The 24064-nt window shown below is 33.1% G+C and overlaps 1 protein-coding gene across 1 annotated transcript in view; it reads right to left on the bottom strand.

Moving 5' to 3' along the window:
- Positions 1-24064, bottom strand: part of CSMD3 (CUB and Sushi multiple domains 3) — a gene marked incomplete at both ends in the record, with an annotated part of 827299 nt that overhangs the window by 377704 nt on the left and 425531 nt on the right. Inside the window, 2 exons of the mRNA XM_084229760.1 lie at positions 7033-7145; positions 22015-22118. Coding sequence (XP_084085886.1) covers positions 7033-7145; positions 22015-22118 — 217 coding nt within the window. The remainder of the gene's footprint in view (positions 1-7032; positions 7146-22014; positions 22119-24064) is intronic.

Raw genomic sequence — 24064 nt, 5'->3', positions numbered from 1 at the left:
AACAGTGGAAGCAACGGCCTGAAACTTCAAATGACTCTATTGATACAAAATACCATCATTTTACAATTACTTCTAGACCTCGCTGACTACACTATTGTGTTGTATTTTTAAAAATGTTTATACTTTTTTTAACTAATAAAATTTAGGCTGACAGCAAATTAAGAGAAAGAAAAGAGAATTCCAATATACCCACAACCATCACATACTCATAAACACACACACACACACACACACACAGAGCCACCTTCACTATTGACGTACAGCATCACAGAGGTACATTTGTTTCAACCATCACCGTCCAAAGTCTATAGTTTACATTAGGGTTCACCATTGGGATTGTATATTATGTGAGTTTTGATAAATGTACACCATTGTAGTTATCAAAGATTACATTTCTTGTCCTAAAAATCTCTGTACCCTGCCTATTTATTCCTCCCTCCACTGCTAACTCCTGGTAACAACTGATCTGTTTTACCGTTACAATCATTTTTTGCTTTTCCAAAATGCTATATAGTTGGACATGAAGTTATTTTTTAGCCTTTTTAGGTTTGCTTCTTCACTTGGGAGCATGTATTTTAGTTTCCTGCCTGTGTTTTTAATGACGGGATAACTTACTCTTTTTTAGCACTGAATTATTTTCCATTATTAGGTATACTAGAATTTATTTATCCATTCACCTGTTGAATAACATGTTGGTTGCTGCTAGTTCTTATAATTATGAATAAAGCTATTACAGTTTTCATGTGTAGCATTTAGGTGGATAGATGTTTTTACTAAGCAGTAAGTTTCCTGTGTCATATTGTAAGAATATTCTTTGTTTTGTAAGAAATTTCCATCTATATTCCAAAATGGCTGTGCCATTTTGCATCCCCAGCAGGAATGAGAGTTCTTTGGAACATAATCTTAATAGCATGTGGTGCTGTCAGTGCTTTGGATATTTGTCATTAAAAAAGGTGTATCTCATTGTTGCTTTAATTTTCAATTCCCCAGTAACATGATGCTGAACACCTTTTCATATGTTTATTGACCAACTGCATGTCTCCTTTGAGGTCTCTGTTCATTATTTTTTTCCATTTTTTTAACTGAGTTGTTCATTTCCTTATTACTGAGTTTCAAGAAATTCTACTCAGTGTTGGCTGGATTCTATTTTAATCACTAAAATATTTCTCCATGTTTTATTTGGCCAAGCTTAGTTTTCTAGAAAACTAAGAAATAAATGTAATGATTGGGAGCATTTATAAATTTCAAGCAAAGTTTTGAAATATCTTCATTATTCATTCAGTATTAGTTTTCTGCTTTAAAGCATACTTTAAAAATGAGAGTCAATTTTTAATAATATAGTAATTGCCTAATATTGAAAGGCATTTGTTTTCACATTAATTTCAATGAACTCTTTCAGATTACAGGTTGTTGTATTTATTGGACTATTCATTTGAATTGTGGTATATACTTTCATGGTACAATGATGAACTGAGCAGGATCTCTGTTTAAATGTATTAAGAGGACACAAAAAGTATACACATAATTAACTCTTTTGCCAGATGTCATTTCTCCACTCTATAAAAATATTAATGGTGAAAATCATATATCTTTAGCACTTTTGTTTAGGTCATAACCCATTCTAAGTTAATTGCTGTAACTTGTATGAGATAAGGGTTAGGTTGTTTTGCTTTTTTTATCAGCTTAGAGCTATACACTTGTTTAAGGAGTATTTATAAGAAGAGGGATATGCTTTCCCTAACTGTATTCCTTAGCACTTGTGTTAAAAATCAATTAACTACATATATGTGGGTCAATTTTCTGAACACTTAAGCAGAAAAGAATAATAAAAAACATTTTATACAAAATTTTTCATTAGCCCTACAATATTATTTCAGTGATAAAAACTAAGCAAGATTATGTTTTGGTGCCATAATTCATCATGTAAGAACCAAGAAATTTATTCAACTTTCAAAACACACCATTCAATCTCAAGGCATGATTTGAGCATAATACAAACTGGAGCCAAAAGTTGGTTCATATATAATGGCATTAAGGCACAGCTGATAAACTTAATAAAGTAGTAGCCCACTGTGGATATATACTATTAGTACAATGTAATTAGAGAACTAACATTTTCCTTCTTGAAAATAAATGTATTGACTAGTATGAAAATATAAGCATATCTTTCTAAGAGTACAAACTCTCCCTTGGACTCTTCCATAGTATTTTTCCATGCTAATAAATCCTTGAAATAAAGATAGAAATATATTTAAAATTTTAAACATTGAATTATAAGTAAGGCTTCCTATTTTTTCCCTATATTGAAAGTGTTAAATAACAAAGAGATGACAAGTATGTTGATCAGGACTCATTGAGTTATAAGTGACAGAAACTGAACTCACTATGGCTTAAACAAGAAGTATACAATCTTACATAATTGGAAAATCAAGAAGTAGTGTTCACCTCAAGGTTTTAGTTTCAATTATGCCCATGATATTATTTTTCATTCCTTCCACATATTGCTTCTGCCTTGTTCTCTGTTGGTTAGTTACTGACAAGAGATAACAAAAGTTGGCTTCCTGTAGCACCAAGTTAAATGACCCTTAGAGTTTACAACCTCAAAAAAAAAAAAAAAAAGATTTTCTTTCAACCACAATTCATGTCCATTGCCCCATCTCCTGAACTGATAGCCATATCATTTGTAGGCAATTCTGATTAGTTCAGCCCAAACTTAAGCCTTATAGAATTAGAAGAGATAAGGTTCATAAAGCCTAAAGCAGTTCAAGTATTTGCAGAAAGCTGTAGGATTGCGGGCAAGCAAAAAGGCAGATGTGGGGAAAAAAGAGAAAATATATACTTTTTGGAATTAACATAAACTACAAATAAATTATCTGGATATCTATCATTATAAAAACTTTTAGAAAAAGACAAAATACATATCAAATACCAATATCTGAAAATCATTATTTGTAACTTAGAAAAAATTTTAACAAAATATAAATAACCAACATTAATCAAAGAAGTTCGAAGAGACATATAGCCATAGGAAAGAAATTAAAATTGCTAAGTATTTACCTTTAAGCAAAAGTATCCAAATGGTTTTATACTTAGGTACTTTCTTACTTTCAAAGATATGTAACTTAAGTTTTCAGACTATTCTAAAGCATTGACAAACTTATTTATTCCTTCTATGAAATTGTCATAATCTTAAAACCCAAATTTCATGAAACTAGCATTAAGAGAAACTATAGTAGAATTCACACATTTAATTAAATACAAAAATATAAACACTTATCCATACATTGAATTGGAGAGTGTATTAAATATTTATTATGTTATATAGGCTTTTATTATAGTAATGATAGCTTGACCCAGCATTAGGAAAGCTATCAATATATTGACTAGTTAAAAGAATGATGATACAGCAAAGTGTTTGATTTCAATACTAATTTCAAACAGAAACTCAAAATAGAATTGAGTAGAAACTCCAAACACTTGGTAAAATAAGTTTTCCATATATCTCTAAGAAAATAATGTGCTAAATGTTGAAATAGTGAAGTGACTGGTATCAAAAGAAGAAATAGACAGATATACTTTTTCTCCTCAGTATAATTTATATGGTTTGGGGAGTTCAGCCTGTGTAACAGATAATTGGCAATAACAATTTTACAACTTTTTGGATAAAGACAAAGGTGAAGAGAATGAAATGATGTACCTCAGACTCAAATGAGAATCTTACACAACGACACAATATCCACATGTCTTTTTCACCTGGCAAGTCATGTAAGAATAGTCACCTGCCTTTCAGATAACACTAGTTGAGTTTTCTGTAATTTTCTAATAAGCGCCACCCCAATTATAACACTGCCACATATATAACATGCATGAAATGAATCTTATCTGAATAAGAAAGAAGTGCACTTTTAATAAAGGGCTATTTTTTATATATATTTTAGGTTAGGCACTGTCCAAACTCCACAGGAAAAAAATTGTTTATAGTTGCGAACATTGAGACTGAAGTTCTAAGCATAATGACAACTTATTGAGGCAATTATGTATTCTTTTATATTCACAGATAGAAAATTGGTCTCCTAGTCAACAGTAGGCTTTTAGAACAATCATTTTCAAACTATGATGATTTTGGAGCACCAGGTTTCTTACTATATTTGGAGAGGAGGAGGGACAGTGTGACCTAGGGGCCATTCCCCCTCATTCCCATCCTCAGTCTTCAAGAGCAACCAAGCTTTTTCACCTTTTTCTATTATGTGTTTATAGCAGAAACTTTCATTTAAAATCTTGTTTTCTTTAAAATTATGGTTTTGAAACAATTTAAAAACTACAGTATATTGTGAAAAGCAAACTATATTGCAGTCACTGTCTTTAAAATTTTTAAATAAAGTATAATAAAATGCATGTTTTTTTTTACAGGCGGATCTACATTTAATGTTATAGCATGCAAAATCTCCAGATTACAAAAAAATGAAGATGCATTTAGATTAAATCTGGAAAGTTTTTTAGCAGGTGTTCCATTTAGAACCAACACATTACTTAACAGAGAGCATGGTAATTAGGGAAATTATTTTTAGTAGGTGAAGTTGCTGAAGCTATCTGCACATCAAAATTTGAAACTTCTCAAAATGAACCCTGCTCTAACTCTGTGCTCAGGTTTAGATTATGTGGAATGTAAAAACATGATATTCTCAGTAGAAAAAAAATATGATAAATTTAACTTTTGAGGAATTGTTTTACATTACCAATATAAGTTAAATATGTTATTCAGAATTTTTAACAAATACTTATTAATCACTCTAATTATACATCAGGGACATACTAATGGAAACATCAGATGAATATACATATTTCCATTATATAGTATATATGGTACAGTGTTTATAAAGTAGAAGAAATGTTCTTTGGTAATGGGTGAAGTTAGGAAAGGCTTAAGAGAAGAAGTAATAATTGAACCTCATCTTGAAGAATGAGTTCTTTGATGCTGAGTTAAAATTACAATGGCATTTAAGTAGAATTTATTTAATGTACAGAGAAAGGGAAGTGTGAAACAACTTGCTGAGTTCAGAGACTTAGCTATAATTTGATAAGACTGCGGGAAAAGAAACAGAAACAATGTGAAGCAAACTGGAATATAAGACCTATGGAGGTTTTAGAATTTAGGCAAAGAAATGTTATGGGGAGACTTTAAGTAGGTATGTAACAATACCTTTTTACCACTGGAAGATCATTATTAGTGGTATGAAAGTTAGATTGGAAGAGACCATACTAAAGAGAGGAAGAAAAATAAGAATCTCCTGGGTTGGTTTGTTCTTTGTGGATGGTTTATGTATGAATAATTGGGTATATTTTCTTGTCACTGTTATGATCTTATGGAGAAAGACAATATCTATCTGGTTGTCCTATATTCACCAACTACTTCAGTAGCTGGCAGATACACAGATCCTTAGGAAATATTTTTGATTTCCTTTTGTTAAAAACTGAACAGAAAGAAAACAACATAATGTTTAATTTTGCTATTTTACAATGTACTTACAGCTCTTGAATTGTAGGGGAGAGGTGAGCTTTGTAAATATCTATAGAACTCTGCTGCTGCTCTAACCTGTTCATGAACTTTAATAAATGTGTTCTTTGTCAAAGCACTGGCATTACTAATTAATATAGTTTCTAAGGTTTAAATGACTATAGGTTTTCTGACAGGTAACCTTTATGGGATGAAGAAAATAATAAAACCAAGAGGACTATAAGGATGCCAGTTTTACTCAGTCATTTTGAAGGGGGAAAATAAGAAAAAGGAAAATAATCAAGTCTTAGATTCTTTAAATATTTTCAAAGTTCACCATTCTTTAAATTTGCGAACTTTGTTTTATTTACTGATAATAGATGTAGAAACTTAAATGGAGGAGGAATATATTTAAGGTTATAATCAGGCTAATGTGCTTTATTTTTTAAAATAGCTCAGATTTTCTGAAATACTGTAATATAATGATAGATTTTGTCTCAAGTTAAAAGTATAAAATGTGTGTGTCCTGTGTCTTGGACACAGACATAATGAATTCATTTAATGTGTCGGATACAATGCAATGTTAAGGCAGTATTTAATAAAGAATTTGATTGAAAATTATTATTAATTGATAGCATGGACAATACTGATTTTTAGCACAACAGAAATAATAAACTCAAGCAACATGTTTTGTTGGTCTTTTATATTTGTATCTTTTAAATCATAAATTATAATTGAAATTATTAATATTTATATATTTTTCAATCAAAATACCAAGCTTGTATTTTAATATGTACTTTGTACATATATATTTATATATATATTTATATATTCATTGTCTATATTTGACTTTATTCATGGTTCATCATGTGTTATTGCTATTCATGATTACAGAATGTTTGCTTCATCTCTTGTAGACTGCACCTCTCTCTTAAAATTTTGAATAAAGATTTTGTTAAAAACATGTTATTAATCATCAGCCTGTACTGCTACCAACAGTAGGATGGGCAGAAGGAAATTAGCACATTTGTTAATTAGGTCTATGATCTAATAAGGGTTGATAATCTGTATACTAAGAACATGTATTTGACTTAAGAGAATCATTGATGGATTGACAAAAAAAATGATGTCCTGAATTCTTTGATAAATTAATTTAAAATTTAAATTAATGATTTTGCTGTTAAGAATTTAATAATTAGTAGATATTTTTTGCCAAGTAAATTCCATAAGCTATGCAAAATTGTGTTGTGTGTTCTGGGAAAGGTTAGAAGTTACAGTGAATAAAGCATATGGATAGAATAGTGGATTGAGGAAAGAGAAAGGATATGTAAAATAAACATTTTCAATAAAAATTCTAATTTTCTCTAAAAGGTGAAATCAACATTTTTAGTTTAAAAATAAAAATTTTAATGTATTTTGTTCAAATATATTCCTCCTTGTGTTTAGGAAACTTTTATTTTGTAGCTGCAATTAAACTTGAATTTAAAAGTATTCTCTGGTGGTATTAAGAAAATGTCTTTTCCGTTTAGCGACATTACCTTTGTAGTTAACCTTGAAGCCAACAGATCCAACACTTTCATCTGTTTGAAGGTGAAGCCACATTTGGCTACTCATGCTCACTATCAAGTCTGGCACAAAGCTTCCAGTGAGCCTAAAAGGAAATGCACAAAGAAGAGAGAAAGAGGTTACTAAAACACCCTCTGTTAGAATATTTTGAGACAGATTTGTTTCTCCATTTTCCTAGCTAGGAAAAAATAAAAAAAAATAAAAAATAACTGTTAGATACACTTACAAGACTATGTGTTGGTATGAGAACATAAATGATGCAAGTTAGTGATCAAAGTTTATTGTAAACAAGTATCCATTTCATGCGTTTAATTATATTAGATCTTTTATATCCCTGAGGCAAGACACTAAATATAGACATTAGAAAATCTCATGCTTTTATCATACTGAAAAAAAGAGGATACATTGAAAATTTTTTATATCAGGATTACACTTAATATTAAACTTTCAAGTTTAATAGAATTTCATTCTAAAAAAAATTGTGAAAATACTAAGTTACTGTGCAAAAATAAAATGGCTAAGCCTACAATACTGATATCCAGCTAGTTATGTCATGATGCATTTGATGTTATCACTGAATCTATGAATTAACAGTCTCATTCAGTAATGCCCAATTGTATAGCCTTATCGAGGTAAATAACTTCAAGTTTCCTCTGTCAATGATAATGTGGCAGTCACATAGCTGAAGCAAGATCATGGGTCATATAAAGGAGCAAGATAAATTAGCAAATAAGACCTTGGTGGAAAGTCAGCTAAGAATATAAAGAGGAAAAATAATGGAATCATTGCTGAAACAACCCACCTTGATAGGAACTTTAAATTATATACTAAAAAACATGCTTTTAAAAGAAGGAATTCCTAAGTGTTTACCTACTTTATTGTTAGAACCACTAGTACTGCTAGAAAATTACATTATAGAATAGAAGGTATAAAGATCCCCTTCATAGATGTAAGCTTTAAACAATAAACTAGACCTGCAGAGGGCATCACTGATGACCATACCCTTTAAATGCCCACAGCAGCAAAATGCCCAGCTCACTAGACCGTCATCCAAACTATAAATCATCATCAGCTGTGTGTATATATATATATATATATATATATATATATACACACATATGAATAAATTAAAAAAAAGAAATTCTATGGGTACAGTGAGAAGGAAATGATGTATTCAAAATCCTAAAAGATAAAACTTCCAGCCAAGACAGCCAAGAATAATAGATTCTAAAGACTCTTCTTCAGATATGAGGGATAAATAAAAGCCTTCCCAACAAACAGAAGCTGAAGGAGTTTACAAAGATTAGACCTCCCTTTAAGATACGTTGAAAGGAGCTGTCTTATCTAAAATGAAGAGAAAATTACAAAACAACAACAAAAAGACTTTGGAAGAGAGATTGGAGAAAAGAAACTCCAGAGGACGCATAAATCACAGAAATAGTGAATCTGGGAAACTCACAAGGTTAGCAGGTATTTGGTAAATGGTTGACAATTAATAAAATGGAATTTCAGAGGTAGGAGGTGAAATATAAGTTTGAAAGATTATTCCTCAGGCTAAACTATCTTTTATTTTTCTGATATGGGAGATACTTATTGTGAAATTTCCCAGAAATTCCTCACTTTCCATCTAGTGACAGATTGATGCAGGCTGTTGGTATTTTGATTCAGTTTAATACTGTGTTAGCCACATGGACAGAACTCTGGCTGGAGAACACATTTTCTTATTTTCCCTTGACTCTCCTGTAAAGCTACTGGAGAGAGAACACCTTTGCAAATTAAGACTACCATAAAGTATCCTACATATGGAGTGTCTATGGAATACTGGAAAAATAAAAACATCCGATTTGGTTACTGTGTGCCTTCTGAAAGAAAATGTATCTAGCAGGCGGAAGCAGTGTCACATCACTGTGCTGGGGAATTACTCCAAGCAGACACAAATCAATGTGTGACTTTGGATCCCATGGCTAATGCCAATGGTAAAACTTGAGATGTAGAAACAATACAAATACTTTATCAAAAAAATACAAGTAATGGCCATATATCAGAAAACACCCTTTGTTAAGTGCTTAATTAGAAGGAATAAAGCCAGATTTTAAAGAATTGGGGTGTGTGTGTGTGTGTGGGAAAGGTACTAACACTTAATATTCCAAACTTCTAGTAAATAAGGAAGGTAAATATGATAAAGATGGTTGTAAAAACACAAGGTATTAAATAAATAAGTAAATTCAATGCTTCATCAATGACTATAGTTCCTAACACCAGAACTATTAACCTTTGGTATACCCTCGGCAAAGCTTTACTCCAATTATTTTTGTTCTGCTTTCTTCCCTGTCATCCCCCCTATGGACAAATCTAAATTCTTGTTTGTATTTACTCATGGGAGAATTCAGTATGATGGTAAAGGATTCTTCAAGATTTCTCTAGACACGTACAGTTAAGTTTAGAGAAAGCTGTACCACCAGAAATATCTTTAAGTATTCATTATTTAGATGTTTACTGACAATGTCAGCAACAAAACTTTAGCTTTGCTACAATTTTCCCTCACCCCAACTGGCCTTAGTTAAGTGTAAAAGGCCTCATAAGATACATTGTTATATTACCTGAATGAGGTACTATATTTAATACCTCTTTTGATGCTGAAGACCCCACATTACTGAAGCCCACGAGTTAGCTCTTCTTGTACAAGAAATGCCCTTTTACAAAAATAACTCAAACAATGTTTAGTAATAGTGAAATGTTCTAGACACACATTTGAGTTTTTGCAGAGTGGGCAAAACATCTAATTGAGCATTGACAAGATAAATGGTCAGATCCTCTGATTTGCTATGTAGAATCTAAAGATGCACTTGAACTAAAATTTACTATTTAGTCTTGAGGATTCTGAAACTTGAAAAGCTTTCCACTTGCTTTGTCACAAAAATAAAGGAACCACTATTGGAATTTAACTCAAAAAATGGGATTACGCCAAATATATAATATATATTCACTTCTTTGGTAAGCTATGTCACTGGGAATACTGGGATGTTCTGACAGCAATAGATATACTTGTTGAAAGACTGAAGTCTTTACCTTTGGCCAGCTGACTTATTTCCACACCCTACTTATTGTTTCAGCATTTTTACAAATGTCTAGTACCCAGATTCAGGTTTGTGGGCATGCCAATATACTATTTATGAACCACATATTATTATGCAGTGTTAATATTGTGTTTGGGGGGATATAATATTTTAAATCCTGTGAGTCTTTTACTTGAGTCTGATCAAATGGATAATTGTGACTGCATAATGACAATAGAAGACAGAGGCCCTGACCACGTTTATCAGATATTCTTGTTCCTAATCCTAATATAATAATATTTGCTGATAGGCCATGTATTCAGTATAGAAGTGACTGACTTAAGACTTTGTATATTATGGTGACTACCTGAAATTTTGGAAGCTTATTTTTACATAGAATTAAGCTGATGCAAGCAATAACAAGAGTTGCAATTCACATACATGTGCAGGTACATATACATGCATAGATATGTATGTATACATACACTCAAAATGCATGTTTGATGTCTGTCATGAACTAGAGTAAATTTAGAAAGATAGAGGACTTTCTACTTTGAGAACAAAGAAAAATATCTCATCAAAAATTGATGGCTGATTTCTTAGAGGCAGTCCAACTTACTGTTCAGATCATTAGTTCATAGAACTCAAGCAGAGCAGAATGAAAACTTCTAAAAGCAATGGCATTGCTGACAGAGCTACAAAAAACACCATTGATATGGGGTAAATTTCAAACTCAGAAACCTCACATTTAATTCAATAAACATATTTTCCTAATTATCAAAATGTCCTTTACAAAAGCAAATACACACGTAGATTGATAAAAACACTAAAATAAATGTGGAACTACAGTAATTTTCTAACAAAATCATTCTGATACTAAAATAAAATAAAATAAAAAGCATTACCATCTATGTGAAAGTGGGATTTTAAAGGCACTAGACTACTGCATCTACCTAAAAGGTGAATTTATTCACAAATATATTAAAAATGCTAACACTTTGTCCACCGAATTCTTTTTTTTTTTAAGATTTATTTATTCATACATACAAGAACCAGAGCACAGGCCAGATGCATGGGAGGGTAAGAGGATTCACCAGAGATATAGCAGGGAGCAGAACAGGCAGATCACTGAAATACACTACTGAGGGGAGCAGTGGGCAAGACAGGAGGGGTCAACCGTGCCATGTGGGATTCTTGCCGGCCACCGGGGATCAAATCCACACTGCAGAGGCTGTAGATAGCTTCACAGCACTGTGCTCAATTACCTATGCCACCAGGGGAGGCCCTCAGCAGAATTCTTTACAGAACACCCCCAGGGTAGGTATAGGTAGTTTTCTCTAACCAACATTTTGTGACCTAAAAGAAAGTTCACTCTTCCTTAGGCAAAATGGTGGTCCCCCACTCCCAGGAGCACACCATATTTATACTGACTCAGTGTGGACATCTCATCAGCATAGCATACTAACTACATCCTTGAACCAATGGGCTCATGAGATCCTTCTGTCTTGAGACTACAGGCACATGCCACCATGCTTTGTTGATGGCATTTTTATTTAATAGAATTAATGCCTGCAGTAAAAAATTATGTCTAATTGTAGTATATATGATGACTGATGGTTTCAAGACTCCCTCTTCGGATGCTAATGCTCAGGCAATTTCTTAAAGACACTAAAGTATAGTCTCAGAGAAGGACATCAACTTATTTCTACTATCATCCAGTAATTATGCAAATATTTATATATTCACATAAGATAAACTCATTTGCTAAGATTCAGCAATATACTAGATTATAATTACTGAGACCTTTATTGCTAACCTTGTTAAAAATTAGAGAAATGCCTGCAACAAGGTGTGATGTGTTTCCCTTTGAACTTATATTTATTTGGCCGACCTATGAATTTGGGTCAGAGAAGGCTTGGTGGTCAATTTAAATCCTCTTTCAGTCATTTTCAATACTTCAAAAGGTTTCTTCCTTCTCTTGATGTCCTGAGACAAAATGTTATATTGACTCCCTAGAAGTCTGCCACCCCTAATGACTGGGACACTGTCTACCTAAAAATGTTCCAGAGAAGAGATAGCTATTCTTATGCTGGAGGGACCCTTTTGTGTGCATTTGATCACACATATTGTTCCCAACATGAAAGCAGAAACCCAGTAGATCAATGCTTGTCAAGTGAAGGCAGCATTTGAGAAGGACTAAACAGTGTTTCCTATAAAGGGCTTGCAACTTATATTTTCTAGAGCAACTAATAATAGCCCTGAACTCAACTGAAAGAAGGCTTTAAGAAAACATGATGTTCATGGACTGCCTTGCTGTCTTAAATTATTTTAAGATCACATTTTAACAGAAAAGAAATATGTTATTTTTATACTACTTTTTCTTTCTACACTACCAGTAATATTTATCATACTCACTATTTCCAGACAGTCCAGAGGCCCCAACAACCTTTACATTTCCCTGAGTTCAACTAAACTTAAAGTGGATTCTTACTGAATATAGGCTCTGGGAAAGTCTTTCTCATGGACCCAATTGGCATTCCTTTGAAATGTAATTATCAGAGAAAGTAACACTCCTAACCCTATACTCTATGGGACTACAGGAGTCTAAATTTGATAAGCAACTATTAGTAAGCACAGGTGCCTTATTCAAACCAACTAATCTCCTTGTAAAGTTTTCTAGCACTAGCCAATGCTAATTTCAGTGCTTATAAAACATCCCATCTTTTGTTTCAGCAGAACTGAATTAAATTTCTCTTCTGTATCACAATAATCTTTAGTCCAATTTCAATAGTTTTGGCACCTATTTTAATAATTCTAACTCCGATTTCCATAGTCTTGAATAAAGTCTTCCCTAAATGTTTAACTAGTCTGGCATATTTATTATTTAGACAAGTATAGACATGATCTGGACTTATAAGTCCACAAATCCAAATATTGGCAGAATAAAAATGAGACTATCTTCTTATTGGCTATTTACAAAACCAGAATAAAAGTAATACATATCTAAATACTCAATCTTTAAATTTAACACACACACACAAAATTACATTAATTGGTTTGACTGGAAGGATGATACAAGATGAAAAGATCTAATTAATAGTTTTGCAAAACAATGTTACCTCAATAGAAATGATACAATTTTAAAAAGTGAAAGATCTAATTAAGAGAGAAAAGAAAATCTGACATTTACAGATTAAGACTTCAGAAGATATGTCTAATGTAACTTGATTAAATTTAAGACAAAGGTCCTCCTCTGTGGCGCAGCAGGTTGAGCTCTGCACTGTGAAGCTGTCCGCAGCCTCTGCAGTGCCGGTTCTATTCCCAGGCAGCCAAGGAAATTCCCACATGGTGCGACAGACCTCTCCTGTCTCACCTGCTGCTTCCCTTAGCAGTGCTTTTGGTCCTTCTGCCTGTTCTGCTCCCTGCTCTGTCTCTGGTGAATTCTCTCACTCTCCCGTGCCTCTGGCCTATACCCCAATGCTTTTATAAATAAATAAACCTTTAAAAAAATAAGACATAAATTATCTCCATTGGATATATAACAAAATAAGATTATTAATGATCTTTGGAGATTTAATAAACATAGACATCAAAATATATTGTAAAATTAACATTATGAAAAATAATTTTTTATCATTACTAATCAAGTATTTGCTTTAAATATTCCCCATTGGCATAATGCATTATTAAAAGATTATTTTCCCAAGGCCAGTACTTTACTGATTTTTTTTTTATTCATTCTATTGCATTCTATCACTTTGCTTGCATTTTATTGTGGACCTACTACATATTAGGATGACTGCAAATTGCTCAGAGGAAAGCATTAATAGCAACAGCAATAGAGATAATTAGAAGATTATACTTTTATTATAAAATGGGTACAGAAATAAGTTATTAGTAAAAATACAAATAAATAGAAATTCTAATTTTCTCTGGTACCAAAAATGAAGAACTCCCTTTGCCTCCCACTTCTCTTTAGCATGTCCTTTAAGAAATTTGAAATTATAAACAATGGCTTTTTCTGTTCCAGATGTATGTAAATACTATTAAAACCTAATAAGCCTTTTGTCAGTTTTTACTCTAAGAATGTTTTTCTTGGAGGACTTGGAGTCATTACTTTAAAATGTTAACATGAAGAAAGATGGTTTCTTTTTCTGTAAGTCAGAGGCTAGGTGCTTGGCTCTAAGATGTAAGTTCCTGCTTGTGAAAAGACAGAAATTCACTTCTTTCTATTGACAAGGATAATTAACATGTATGTAATGGATTGTATTTGCCCGTCTATATAACAGGATGAATATTGTTTTCTCTTTCTGCAATGTCTTTAGAGGCTTGCCTACAATATGCATCTCAGTATGGTTTAATCCTAACTCAACAGTAAAACTAAAACTGATTTTTTTTTAAGATTTATTTATTCATACATACAAGAACCGGGGTACAGGCCAGATGTGTGGGAAGGTGAGAGGATCCACCATAGACAGAGTGGGAAACAGAACAGGCAGACTGACTGAAATACACTGCTAAGGGGAGCAGCAGGCAAGACAGGAGAGGTCTGCCATGCCATGTGCTTATCACCCTGGCTGGCTGGGATCAAAACCGCACTGCAGAGGCTGTGGACAGCTTCGCAGTGCTGCCCTCAACGCCTGCGCCACCAGGGAGGCCCCAAAACAGCTTCATTCTTTTCTACATTTTGTGAAAAGGTTTCACTGGGTTGGTAGTTGATTTTATTTTTGATGATTTTTTCAACACTGAGTATTTCAATTAAAATGCTCTTCTTTTCATGAAGCCAATGACTTGCTAATTCCCACTCACATCCTCTCAAAGACCTTAGTTTACACTCACACTGTAGAATCTATATGTTTGGATAACTTTGTTTTCCATTGCTCTCTCTGACAGTAAAGGGAATTTTTGCATAATGAAGAAGTTTTAGATGATTCTCAAAAGGTTCTCAGTTGATCTTCATATAGTTTTCATGTGTTTTTAATACATCTTTTTGAACTTATTATCTATAAACCTAAAAAATTACAATTTAATATATGTTTATTTACAGACTGAATAATTGCAATGTTCACAATATATTTTCATTGTGTTATTCATTCCCATCATACTAGAATAAAAGATTAAAAGCCCTAACAAATGTACTCAAAATTTTTCCTCAACACTCAAATACAACATGAAATAAAGGACAGGATCTATTACATTTTTAGTAGGCCCAAAGCCTATCTTTATATTCACCCTAATTACATGGATACATTTATTGATGATAATACCTGCAGTTTTACATGTTTTTTCATAAAATAAGTAATTTTTGCTTTTTATTAAAATGCACTTAATATTCTTTCCCCTAATAGTGTTATTGATGATGATTTATATGTCTGCTATGAAAACATGAATTCAATAAAGATGATAATTGTAAAAAATAGACTAACACACAAAAACCCTGAAATATCAGAAAATAGTATTGCCTTACACCTGTTGGGATAGCTATTATGAAAAAAGAAAAGAAATAACAAGTTATGGTGAATTGCTGGTAGGAATGTAAACTGGTATAGTCACTATGAAACAGCATGCAGACTTCTAAAGAAAATAAAAATAGAACTAACAAAGATCTAGCAATCCCATTTCTATGTATATATAAAAGACTTCAAAACCATTATCTTAAAGAGATACCTGTACCTCACTGTTCACTGCAGCATTTTTCATGGCCAATATATGGAGAAAAAAAAAAACCTAGGTGTCTGTCAATGGATTAAGAGATCAAGAAAATGTGTATTATATGAACAATAGAATATTATTCAGCACCATGCTAAGTGAAGGAAACCAGAGAGATGAATACTTCATGGTATCACTTAAAACTGGAGTCTTTAAAAAAAATGAACTCATAGAAACAGAAAAGTGTTTGCCAGATGCTGGATTATGGAAGGAGAAAAAATATTAAAAGGTATATACTTTCATTTATAATATGAATTAGATCTGAGGAGCTAATATGTAACATGGTGACTACAGTTGGGAACCACTGTATAACTGAAATTTTCTAGTGAAATAAAACTTAAATGTTCTAACCAAAAAATAAAAAGGTTAATATGTGAAGTGATACTTATGCTAATTAACAGGAGGAATCTTTTACAACATATACATATATCAAGTAATTAACACTGTGTTTTAAATATCTTACAATTTAATTTTCAAATATACCTCTATAAAGATTTAAAAAGGCAAAGAAAAAGTGGATTAACATATTGAAAAAATAAAATATTGTTATTTAAAATAAAAATATAAAATACTACATAAATGTTATCTCACTTAAATAACTGAGTAGCCAATAACCATGGTCTCTAATTCATTCATGAATATAGGCTTCAGAAGAGTTTGGCTAATTCAAAAGCAAAAGTTTTGTTACAATGTCTGATGTGGTTCTTTATATATATATTTATATATATTTATATATATATAATATATATATAACATACACACAAATAGATTTTTATATCAGCATTTTTTTAGGCCAAAGAAATTGAAAGTCAAGACCTCAACATACACATATATCTTTGTATTCACCTGTGACTATTATATTTAGCACTCCTAGAAGATTCTGTGCTTTATAATATATAGTATTGTGAAAGGAAATCTGGTTTACTATGATACTCTTTCTCTATTTTGCACCAATTTCTGCTTCTACAATCAGTTTTGAAACCAATTTTGTACCATAGTACAAATATTTATTAAGAAAAAAGCCAAAAAAGTTTTCAGTTCATTTTAGACAATTGAACTCATGCAAAAAAAAATATACAAAAGCAAACCAAAGCAAAATAATAAACTACCTCTACTTTTCCAGTAACATAATCTGTTTTCACAAAATAAATCATGGCACAGCAGTAGTAAACTGCCTTTATTTTCAGTAAAATTATCATTGCTTTCATTGTAGAACTGGGTAGCTATAATCACAATACAGAAATGATTAATAACCATCAAAAATAAACTATCCGCTATATTAATTTGTTGCTAGTAATCAAAATGTTATGGAGATTATTTTTGTACTGTGACCAAAAGCAATTCTAAAGTTCCAGCAACATTCACTTATTATTGTTTAATAGCAAGTCATTTTATTGATTGCACATCAAACCTTGTCCACATGATAAATAAGTATTGCTATCCACTTGACATTTTCCTGGATGTGATATCAGTGAGTATTGCTGAAAACCCCAAGGTTGGACACTGCATATATTTCTCCCCAAACACATATGGTGACACCTAATTTCCAAAGTGAAGGAATTTGGATGTGGGGACATTGAGAAATACAGAGATGGGGTTGTACCCTTACAAAAGACCCAGAGAGATCCCTGGATAACATAAAATGATGACTTTTGAAACAGAGAATGCAGGTCATTACTAGACATTGCATTGCTAGTACTGTGATCTTTGACTTCCAGCCTCTATAACTGTGAGAAATAAATCACTTCAGTGTGTGAATCAAATAGACTAGGGTATTTTGTTACTATAACCTAAAGTGGATTAAGAAATCAAGTTAGGGCCTCCCTGGGGGTGCAAGGGGTTGAGACACAACCTATGAAGCTATCTGCAGCCACTGCAGCACGAGTTTGATCTCTGGCCAGGGAGCTACCCATATGGCAGAGCAGACCTCTCCTGTCTCGCCCACTGCTCCCCTCAGCAGTGTATTTCGTCAGTCTGCCTGTTCTTTTCCCCAGTCTCTGGTGAATCCTCTCACCTCCCACACCTCTGGCCTGTACCCCAGTTCTTGTATGCATGAATAAATGAATCTTTAAAAAAAAAAAAAAGAAGAAACCGAGGTAATCAGTCAGACATAGTTCTGTATAGCTCATGGCGTGTCTTTGACAATGTAAGTGAAGATATGCTTTGGGCTGCTATGTCTTACTGCATGTGTCTTGGTGCAGAGTAAATTTTCTTCTCCCACTATAATTTATGAAATACCTAACAGTGTTAATACAAGGCTGTGTGTTACGTATTTCTGGAATCCCAGATTAGTAAATGATTTCCCGTCCTCAAAGAATTTAACATAATTGTGTGTCTGTTGTGTATGTATATGTGTATGGAGTGGCAATGGGTCAGAAATGGCTCAAAGCAGAGAAGAGAGTAAGAAAATAATTTTGTTTTTGGTAACTTTAAAATAAAGAATGATGGATTTTTTTCTCACTGGTCAATTGTCTAAGCCCTTTTTATACTACATTCATCAATCTCTAAAAAATCACTTTGTTGTTTTATTTAGTATATCCCCACCTTTCATTGGCTCATGGTGTTTGTTGGTATTTAGGTTTTCAATATTAACAGAGGTAAGTACACAAGAGCGAATTTGGGAAAGTACAATTCCCTGGATGCAGGAGAGTTTGCTCAAGACAAATACCATGTACAGTGTCAGATATCAAGAAGCATGGAGACTAGAGTTTGAATAAAGGACTTGTTGAATAGTTATAAAAAAAGTCTTTGACAAAATAACTTGTTACAACATATGAATGAACAAATTGAGAGCAATAACAATAATAAATAAAATGAATGAAACAGAATTAATATAAAATATGTAGGCTAAATATGTAGCTCACATGCATCCATGAGAACAGAACTGAGACTGGGGAGAAAGAGTGCCCAGCTGTAGGCAGAAACCAGGATATTATTTGCAATGCCCTCATGTCCTACTAAGGAAATCACAAAGTCCTAGATTTCTAAACTCAAACTTACTCTTTCAGGTTTTGATGAAAGCATATTTGTCAAGGTGGGAGGAAGGAACATGTATTTATCAATATATACTTGTTGGTAAATTTTAATATTTAGACATTTGATACGTGAGTTTGCAAATGCCTAATAGGTGGACTTGCAGATGAGAAAGTTAAATTTATTAAGAAATATAGCTCAGATTCACTGAAATTTGTCAATTACTTTGGTGGATAAAAGTCTAGTGAGTTCTGTTATCACTGAGTCTTAGAGTTCAAAGAAACTTTTTATTTAATTCCAAATCTATAAATTCTCCATAAGCTTCATCAGAAAGCTTTTTTATTTGACAGATTCTAGGAGGTGAGCAATACCTAAGTTTCATCACAGTCATCCTTACTCAAAGAAAAAGAGTTATATTTTCAGGGTAGTGCAATTTTTGTATCTGAGGGAGAAAAGCAAGTTTTGAAAACATGTATCTTGGATACAGATAGATAAATACAAAAGGAAAATGGGAGTCAATATAGATTTTTCAAAATTAATGTAACTTCTCAGAAGAAGGGAATATGACAAGTGATGCAGATCTATTAAACAAACTAGAGACAATATGACAATAGGACTGCTAGAAGAGGAAAAACTGTTATTTTGTCTTCTTTCATTCTCCTATCAGAGCAGAAGAAAACTAAGTCTATAAAATACAGCAAATTCTGGTTTCATAGATTTTATGAGAAATTTCCATTCACATATTTCCTATATTATTTCATCTTGTGTTTTCAGATAATTTGGGGATCATATTCTTTATCAGAAAAATCATTTGTAAGCTTTTTTTTTTTTTTTTCCATTTCATTATCCCAAGCTTGTCACCTCTTCTGCTACTTGATGAAGGACATGAAAAATGTCCATCATGTATCAGCGGGGAAATGAAAAAAAAAATACAACCAAAAAATAATAATAATAAAACCACAAGGAGACACCATTTCACACCTGTGAGAATGACCCTTATCAAAATGATCAGTATCGAAAGGTTTGAGAGAGTGTATAGAGAAATATGAACTCTCATACATTGCTGGTGAAACTATAGACTTGGCCCAGTCCCTATGGAAAAGAAAACAGAGGTTTCTTAAATAATAATAATAATAATAAAAGATCTACTATACAATCTAACAATATTACTCCTAGGTATCTGCCCAAGATATGCAAAAACAATAATTCAAAAGGAAATATGTACTTCTATATTTATTGAAATGCTATTTACAATAGCCCAGCTATACAAACAACCCATGCACCCAGTTAGAGGTGAGCAGATTAAGAAGATGTGGTATAGATTGTTTCCATAACTTAGTTATTGTAAATAGCACTGCAACAATCACAGAGGTACACATAAAATTTTTAATTAGTATTTTTATATTCTTTGGTTAGATACCTATGAGTAGAACTGCTGATTCATATGGTAAATCTATTTTAAATATTTTGAGAAATCTCTCTGCTGTTTTCTTCAGAAACCAGGCCAGTCTACAATCTTACAAACTGGGTATGAGGGTTTCCTTTTCTCTACATTTTTGCCAGCCCTTGTTTCTGGTCATTTTCATACAGGCCTTTGTCACAGGTATGGTTTTGTTAATAATGAATAATGCTGGCCATTTTTCCATGGTCATTTGTGTGTCTGATTTAGAGAAGGTTGCATTTTGTTCTTCTGCCCATTTTTTTTTTTTTTGTAAACATCCTTGCTTATTTTTCACACTATAGGAATTTTCTGCTCAGATGCAATCACCAGAGTTTTCCCACAATCAATGTGCCTACATCCACTGCACTCTACCATGCTTTGCCCCCATCCTGTACTATACACCCATTTCCTTTCCCATTCCCTCCCCTCCATAATGTCTCAGATCTATGGTCAGTCTTAGAGTTTTCTTTGTCTGGTATTTGTTTGTTTTCTCTAGATTCCACATATAAGTGAAATCATCCAGTATTTATCTTTCTTTCTCTGACTCACTTCACTTAGAATAATACCATCTAGTTCCATCCAAATTCATAGCAAACAGATGAGTTAATATTTTTGACTGCTGAGTAATATTCCATTGTGTGTATGTGCCTCACCTCTTGATCCATTCTATTTTGGGGCATTAAGGTTGTTTCCCTATTTTGGCTATTGTAAATAATGCTTCTATAAACATAGGAGTGGTAGGTTTCCTTTCAAACTAAGGAACAAATAAATCGAAACAAACCCTAGAAATCTGACTGTAAAATGAAGGGGACCTTGGGCCTTCCCAGTGGCGCAGCGGTTGAGCGCTGGGTTGCGAAGCTGTCCGCAGCCTCTGTAGCGCCGGTTCCATCCCTGGATGCTCCCCGGCCACCGGAGGAGGGTCCCACATGGTGAGCAGACCTCTCCTGCCGCCCACTGCTCCCCTCAGCAGTGTACTTCGTCACTCTGCCTGTTCTACTCTCCACTCTCACCCTCCTGTGCTTCTGACTGTACCCGGTGCTTGTATAAATAAATAAATGAATGAATGAATGAATGAATGAATGAATGAATGAATGAATCTTTAAAAAAAAATGAAGGGGACCAGAAGGGGAGGGTAAGGGATGTGGAGCAAGTCATAGAGAGGGTCTAACATATGGTTGGGGATTATGGGTGCTTGGTAATGGGTGTGATGGGTCAGGTAAAACCAAACCACTAATAAACTCTAGAAATCTAACTGCAGAGTACCTCCCCTAGTGGTGCAGTGGTTAAGCCCTGGGCTGTGAAGCTGCCCGCAGCCTCTGCAGCGCTGATTCAATCCCCGGCCACTGACGAGGGTCCCACATGTTGCGACAGACCTCTCCTGCCATGCCTGCTGCTCCCCTCAGCAGTGTATTTTGTCACTCTGCCTGTTCTGTTCCCCGCTCTGGCTCTGGTGAATTCTCTCACCCTCCCATGCTTCTGACTGTACCCAGTGCTTGTATAAATAAATAAATAAATCTTTAAAAAAATAAAAACAAATAAAAAATAAATCTAACTTCAGAATTAAGACTATCAGATGGGTAGGGGAAAAGTGGAAAGCAAAGGGTGGAAAGTATCCAATAGACTATGGTGGAGTACTTGGGTGCCTTGATGGGTGGGTATGGCGTGGTAACTTACATCAGAAAAAGTGTCACACCTCTAAAACATATACATTGTCATAAAGCAATGCTTCTCAATTAACAAAAAGTGGGGGAATGAGTGAAACATTGATAACTTACACTTGGAGCACTGTTCTAGGGTCTCCAACTTCACCCCCGTCACCAATTGTCAAGGTATCATAGCCAATCTCCAGATCGAATTCTTCAAAATTTATTTGGATAACCTAGCAAGAAATAGGATAAAAAAAATATTGCATTATGTAATAAAGGAAAAAAATGGCAGAATAACAATTCAAATCTGTATCAGATAGCAGCAGATCATGTGAGACTATTCCTAAAGGTCATATATTACAATGGCCACATGATTTTCATTTAATGTATTTTACTTGGTGTAATAATTTTAAATTAAGTGACATAATAGTATGGCACATAAGTCACTGTTGTTTTGAAACACGTGAGGTCTGATTAATATAAATCTGCTTTGAAAAGGCCTTATAAAAAGTACAAGTAGGTGGAGTGGTTTTCCATATATTTGCATGTAGTTTTACAAAGACAAACTTTTTTAAAAGTGTGCTATTTCCATTAAATAGTAGAGTTTAGAAAATGTTCGACCTAATTTTAAATCTAGATCACAAGATTTAAAGATATCAAGGTTATGTCTGTGTATCACTTGATGACAGAATCAGTTAAATATAATGTGGTGGCAAAAGTGGGAGCACAATACTTTGGTGAGAAATGTTTAACATGACAAATTATTTAGCATTATTTTTTATTAAAATATATTCAGACATTCATATTGTTTATGTATCTACACACAAATGTATATTTAATTAAATTGCAATTCTAAAATTAGTAACATAATTTTAAAGGATATCACAATTAAGGATCAGCACAGAAAAAAATTAAGTATCATCCTACATATGATCATGTCTTGAACAAAAGTATAACATATTATTTACCCAGATAAATAAAATGCAGTTTTAACTGTAGCATAAGTTCTTATATTTAGGTCTTTGATCCATTTTGAGTTAATTTTGCACATGGTGCAAATAAGGATCCAGTTTCATTCATTTGCTTATTTTTCCAATTTTCTTAGCAATTTATGTTAAAGAGACTATTCTTTCCTAAGTGAAAGGTCATGGTGTATTTATCAAAAATTAATTGTTCATTGGGCCTCCCCGGTGGCACAGCAGTTGAGCACTGGGCTTCGAAGCTGCCCGCAGTCTCTGCAGCGCTGGGTTGATCCCTGGCCACTGGTGAGGGTCCCACATGGCGTGCAGCCCTCTCCTGCCGTGACCGCTGCTTCCCTCAGCAGTGTACTTGTCAGTCTGCCTATTCTGTTCCCCACTCTGGCTCTGGTGAATTCTCGCACCCTCCCACGCTTCTGACTGTACCCAGTGCTTGTATAAATAAATAAATAAACCTAAAAAAAATTAATTTCTCATAGATGTGAGAGTTTATTTTGAGCCCCCTTAGTTTTTGTTCAAGTAGGAATAGTTTTATTTCTTCTTCATTCTTAAAACAATAGTTTATATATATAGAATTATTATTTGACTCATCCTGTCCACTGAACCCCATTGCTTTCATTAGAAATAAACTATTAATATTTTTATGATTTCTGGTATGTTACAAGTCACTTTAAACAATGTTTTAAAGATTCTGTGCCCTTAACTTTCAACAATTTGTCTATAATGTATGCAAGTATGGATCTCTTAGATTTTATCTTGCTTAGAATTTGTTGATTTGTTCATCTCTTTCTTAAATTTGCAAATTTTGAACATTGTTTGCTCAAATATTCCTTCTGCATCTTTCTTTCTCTCTTCCTTCTGTGATTCCTATAATACATTTCTTGGTCTACTTGATGATGCCCCCGTGGCCCTTAGAGTCTGCTCACTTTTTTCATTATTTTTTTCTTTCTGTTCTTTAATCTGGATAACTTCAATTGCCCTAGCTTCATGTTCACTAATTCTGTATTCTGTTGAAGCAAATCTGTTGCTATATATCCCCTAATTGTTCCTTTCATTTCAGCTTTTGTATTTTAACACACCAGAATTTCTATTTGGATTCTTTTTATAATTTATATCTCTTTATTAATATTGTCATCTTGTTTATAAATATTTCCTGGTTCCCTTTGATTCTTTGTCGATGTTCTTTGAGAATAAGTAATACA

Source organism: Talpa europaea (assembly GCF_964194135.1).
Source record: "Talpa europaea genome assembly, chromosome: 3".
Classification (NCBI taxonomy): domain Eukaryota; kingdom Metazoa; phylum Chordata; class Mammalia; order Eulipotyphla; family Talpidae; genus Talpa; species Talpa europaea.
Note: the sequence above shows the minus strand (reverse complement) of the source record. Positions and strands in the feature narration are given on the sequence as shown.